The following is a 5,562-nucleotide window of genomic DNA, read 5'->3' on the forward strand; positions in this document are numbered from 1 at the left end:
TATTATAGTCACCACATAAAAATACCTGCTAGTGTATTAGGTGTCATGTGTGAGCCGCGCTTTTACCGGGAGCGTTACCTTACCCTCATCTGCAAGGTAAACAATCCCGAAAAATTACCCAGCAATAATAACACCTGTATATATAGATATATAATAGTGGCACCTGTATTCTATGTGTTATAGAGAAAAAAATTCTGTATTGTGGCTCAGAATATTTACATTTACAATTTAATTTTCCTGACTTTTCCATATAAATATTGCTGCGCCCGACACGGCAGGAACAAAGAGTTAGGGTTTTATGACGCACTAAAAAAAGTAAAAGCCAGTTGTTGCCGTATATAGAGAGATTTTCTAAATTATCTCCAAATCTCTCTGCCTTTAATCATGTCATAAAAACTTCAGTGCGGTGTAATTTATAGGAGATTAAATGTACATAGTGGCCATTATACGGCCCCCTAAAAAATGGATTTAATATCTTTACAATCACTATTTATTATGATTATTATTATTATGATTATTATTATGATTATTATTATTATTTACTATTATTATTTATTACAATTATTATTACTATTATTACTATTATTATTTATTACAATTATTATTTACTATTATTATTATTATTATTATTATTTTTATTGTTAGCTGTGTTATTACTCGGTGTTTTGTTTGTTTGTTTTTTAAAGTAATATTGAAAAATTTCAACTTCTATAAAATATTTTAGGATCTCACAATTTTTTCTCTATATATGAAGCGAACGGTTTGGATGAAAGTGTAATAATACAAGGCTAACAATTATTCTCTATAAGAAAAAAGTGGATGGAGAATCAACAAATTGCCAATGCTAAAACCAGCGCGGCTAGCTTAAAATATTGAGTTACATAAAATTCTAAATTTGTTATTTTTATATGATTTAATAAAGAGTTCACCCCGAAAGAAAAATTAATTAATTTGTATTTATTTTTTTCATTTTAGTGAATTATCGGCGGTGAGGAGGCGAAGGCGTAACGCCAGCTCATCATGGCAACAGACAGAGGTATGCAGCGCAGTTTCAAAATAACACGATCACATTTCAGAGCCAAAGGAGGACATGTTGGAAAACGGTACAGGTTACATTACTCGCATGGCCAGCGTGTACACCAAAAATCCGCAAACAGGGCAGGCGCAGGTTTATTCTTATTCAAAGTGTTTGGACAGATGACCACTAATAGCCAGGTATAAAATGCTATAGCACTATGGATAGATAGATAGATAGATAGATAGATAGATAGATAGATAGATAGATAGGAGATAGATAGATAGATAGATAGATAGATATGAGATAGATAGATAGGAGATAGATAGATAGATAGATAGATAGATAGATAGATAGATAGATAGATAGGAGATAGATAGATAGATAGATAGATAGATAGATGATAGATAGATAGATAGATAGATATGAGATAGATAGATAGATAGATAGATAGATAGATAGATAGATAGATAGGAGATAGATAGAGAGATAGATATGAGATAGATAGATAGATAGATAGATAGATAGATAGATAGATAGGAGATAGATAGATAGATAGATAGATAGATAGATAGATAGGAGATAGATAGATAGGAGATAGATAGATAGATAGATAGATAGATAGATAGATAGATAGGAGATAGATAGATAGATAGATAGATAGATAGATAGATAGATAGATAGGAGATAGATAGATAGGAGATAGATAGATAGATAGATAGATAGATAGATAGATAGATAGGAGATAGATAGATAGATAGATAGATAGATAGATAGATAGATAGATAGATGGATGTCCATATAAAGAAAAGTGTCTGCACTAAGGTAATCTGTGTTAGAATTAGTAGGTTGCAACTGGAGACAAAATCTGATTACCTGGACTTAACCAAATCTGTCCCAACTATGGGAACTCCAAAATAATTCACCAGGACTTGTGCAGTGTTTCAAGCAATTCTAGTAGTATGTTTCATGCAATTCCTAAGTTCAAGCTTCCAATATATTTAGTGTACCACATGTTACTGAGCACGGTACAGTACACGCTATATACTACTATTATGGTTGTGTTTGAAAAAGATCCCATATTGGAGTGAAATAATGCACATTCCCTGGTCAATAAACTCCTTATATTTTGGACTACAACTGGATTGCTGTAGTTTCATTTTAATTTATCGTACATAGCAAAGCAGAATATTATGGTGCAATACAGACATATTGAGAGAGGGATAGATAGATAGATAGATAGATAGATAGATAGATAGATAGATAGATATAGGAGATAGATAGATAGATAGATAGATAGATAGATAGATAGATAGATAGATAGATAGATAGATAGATAGATAGATATAGGAGATAGATAGATAGATAGATAGATAGATAGATAGATAGATAGATAGATAGATAGATAAGAGATAGATAGATAGATAGATAGATAGATAGATAGATAGATAGATAGATAGGAGATAGATAGATAGATAGATAGAGATAGGAGATAGATAGATAGATAGATAGATAGATAGATAGATAGATAGATAGATAGATAGATAGATAGATAGGAGATAGATAGGAGATAGATAGATGATAGATAGATAGATAGATAGATAGATAGATGATAGATAGATAGATAGATAGATAGATAGATAGATAGATAGATAGGAGATAGATAGATGATAGATAGATAGATAGATAGATAGATAGATAGATAGATAGATAGATAGGAGATAGATAATAGATAGGAGATAGATAGATAGATAGATAGATAGATGGATAGATAGATAGATGGATAGGAGACAAATAGATAAATAGATTGACCCTGATGACTGCAGACACTGTCCATGGTCCAGAAATCTGGGGGCCGGGGAGGAGTGTTTAATGGGTCTTCCCAAAAGTTTTAGCATTTGGAAGCAGCTAAAGGAAATTCCTATTAAGAAAATGAAATTGTCCCTATGACAGGTCCTGTGTGTAGATATGAGATGTGATGAGGACAGAGGCGTTGTATAACAAATACATGATATCACAGATACATCTCAGTTAGTGATAACATTGGAGAGGATCTGGTATTGGGCTGCACTCACATCTGCACAAAGTGGTTTTCGGCTTTCATATGAACAACAACAAAAAAATAAAGCCGGTGCCAGAATTGTCAGGTGACAGGCACCATTGACTGTAATGGGACCTATCATGATGTCCGTCCTGTCAACGGAAAAAATACAGCAGCTGGGATGTTATTTCTAGCTTTTTTGGGGGTATGGAATCTGCAATGAACCCTCCAGCACAGATGTGACCCCAGCCGTATAATAATACACTGTCAGAATAATAATAATAATAATTCGTCTTCTAACTATATACTGTGACCCCAGCCGTATAATAAGCCGAGTAATACACTCTTATTATTATTATTATTATAACCATATACTTGTGACCACACAGGAGGCCGGATCTCAGTATATCAGGCCATTTATTCAGCTCATATATAATTGTTTTGCTGAGGACTTCACCTCTCACATTGAAAGGAGTCAACAATGAAATTCTGCCAAATACATGGACGTTGCAGATTTTAAAATGGGCACCACATGTCAAACATTTCGACAGGTTGTCGATTTTCTAAAAGTCTTCTATGTTGCTGGTAACATAACGTCGTTGTGGATTCTCCATATCAAAATCTGCATGTAATCCGCTATGTGTATAATGTAGTTTATAGGGTGTCATTCCTTACAAGCCGTCTCCAAGATGGGAATAATTTTCTAAGGGAAAAACACTGATATCACTGCAGGTGTTGTACAAGAGCCGTGTGAGTACAATGACTAGTAACATCCTCCATATCTGAGCACTGAGGATACTGACGTCATACAGGAGAGATGGCCTCATCCATAGTTATCATCCTACTCACATTTATAGTTTAGAGCATAATCCTTAGAAATGAAGATTTTTACTGCTTTCCTTGTGCTAATAGTGTTTTGCCTGTGACTCTGAAGCTGCCCATACACATAAGATATTTATCTGCAGACCTAATTTTATGAAATTTGCCAAGAATCTGATGTCTGTTATGCCGCAGGCACTACTAAAGTAAACCAAATCTGCGTATAACTCTAGAGCAATGACTCCTGACTTTATTACAACAGGGGAACCCCTGAAAATTGTTTCCACTCCTGGGGAACCCCTAATGCCATTCCAGCCTCACAGCGGCAGATAAAGCTTCTAGGATTCCTGTCCAGTACTATAATCTGGCTCAGAGATGGTCACTGCCATGTCCGTCTGTCTATTGTAGCAGTGACAGCTCTTATTGCCGCTGTATACAGAGGAGACATAGACATAATAACACGCCGATATTGATCACTTCTACATCTGTCACTGTAATCGATACCGAAATAATGATAATTCAGCGTGCGGGACAACGAACATCCGGGTGACATCTACACTGGTACAAGTCATTCTAGTAAATCATTAGAATATTTATACATGGATAGTCACAAAACAGCGGGTGTCAGGCTTGTATACACCACATCATGACGGCGTATACACTCATCCTGACTGTACATGTCACATGATGACCCCGATTGTAAGACTGTGTATACATTATGACCCTGACTGTGACATTGTATATACACTGTGCAGTTAGGACACTGTATACCTTCACCATAACTCTGATTGTGACCCTGACTGTAATTGTTATATTGTATATACACTCATCATGACTCTGAAAGTAATATTGTCATTACTGACTGTAACTTTGCATCTTCTCTCATCCTGTGAGTACGACATTGAATATACACTGTAATTCTGACATGGTATATACATTTACTGTGATTGTGGCATGGTGTATACACTTACATTACATTTACCCTGTGATTGTGAGCTTGTATATACACTCATCCTGCCTATTGTATATTGGTACATTCATACTGACTTTGTGACATTGTATACACTTGCCCTGACACTTGTGAAGAGAAACTTCCTGTTCACACATTTTAGGGGGACGATTTCCCCAATAATATCGTATCCCTGTGAGGTACTTGGCACAAGGTATCTAAATGTAACCCCCCAGGAATTCCTTCCCCTCCCCCAGCTCTTCAATGACTTGTGCAGCACATGGCAGCCCTCAGCAGTCACCCCAGGACTTACTTGTGTCCCAGCTGAGGACGGGTGGCTCCCCCGGGCTGTTCTTGCTCTCGGGGGTCCCTGGCCTGACTCATGGCTGCCAATAGCATTCAGCAGCACAGCAGCAGCAAATCCCCCGACGGCTGCGGCTGACATCCACTGCAGGGCTGAGAGACAGGAGGGTGGGCTGTCAAAACAAACATGACGGGGGACCTGCAGACTCCTCCTAACTCTACCCCTGGACATGCCCCTCTGTGTTAACCAGTCCCCGGCCAGGACACCGGAGACCCTCATCACCTTCCTCCCCACAAAACAATTTACCCCAAGACTTGCCCCTATAAGTTAACCCTCTCCAGTCCTAAACAATAGAGAGCCACTGGCATCTTTACAAGTCTACTGTATGGTCTGCCCCTTCAGGATAACTCTCCAGCCCAGGACTCCAGAGAGCC

At 37.0% G+C, this 5,562-nt stretch overlaps 1 protein-coding gene across 1 annotated transcript in view; it reads right to left on the reverse strand.

The window, feature by feature from the left end:
- RBM20 (RNA binding motif protein 20) overlaps positions 1–5,267 on the reverse strand; it is a 126,336-nt gene extending 121,069 nt beyond the window's left edge. Inside the window, exon 1 of the mRNA XM_075258699.1 lies at positions 5,138–5,267. Coding sequence (XP_075114800.1) covers positions 5,138–5,223 — 86 coding nt within the window. The 5' untranslated portion in view covers positions 5,224–5,267. The remainder of the gene's footprint in view (positions 1–5,137) is intronic.
- Between the last annotated feature and the right edge of the window lie 295 nt (positions 5,268–5,562).

The sequence above is a fragment of the Leptodactylus fuscus genome, chromosome 10 (genome assembly GCF_031893055.1).
Source record: "Leptodactylus fuscus isolate aLepFus1 chromosome 10, aLepFus1.hap2, whole genome shotgun sequence".
Classification (NCBI taxonomy): Eukaryota; Metazoa; Chordata; class Amphibia; order Anura; family Leptodactylidae; genus Leptodactylus; species Leptodactylus fuscus.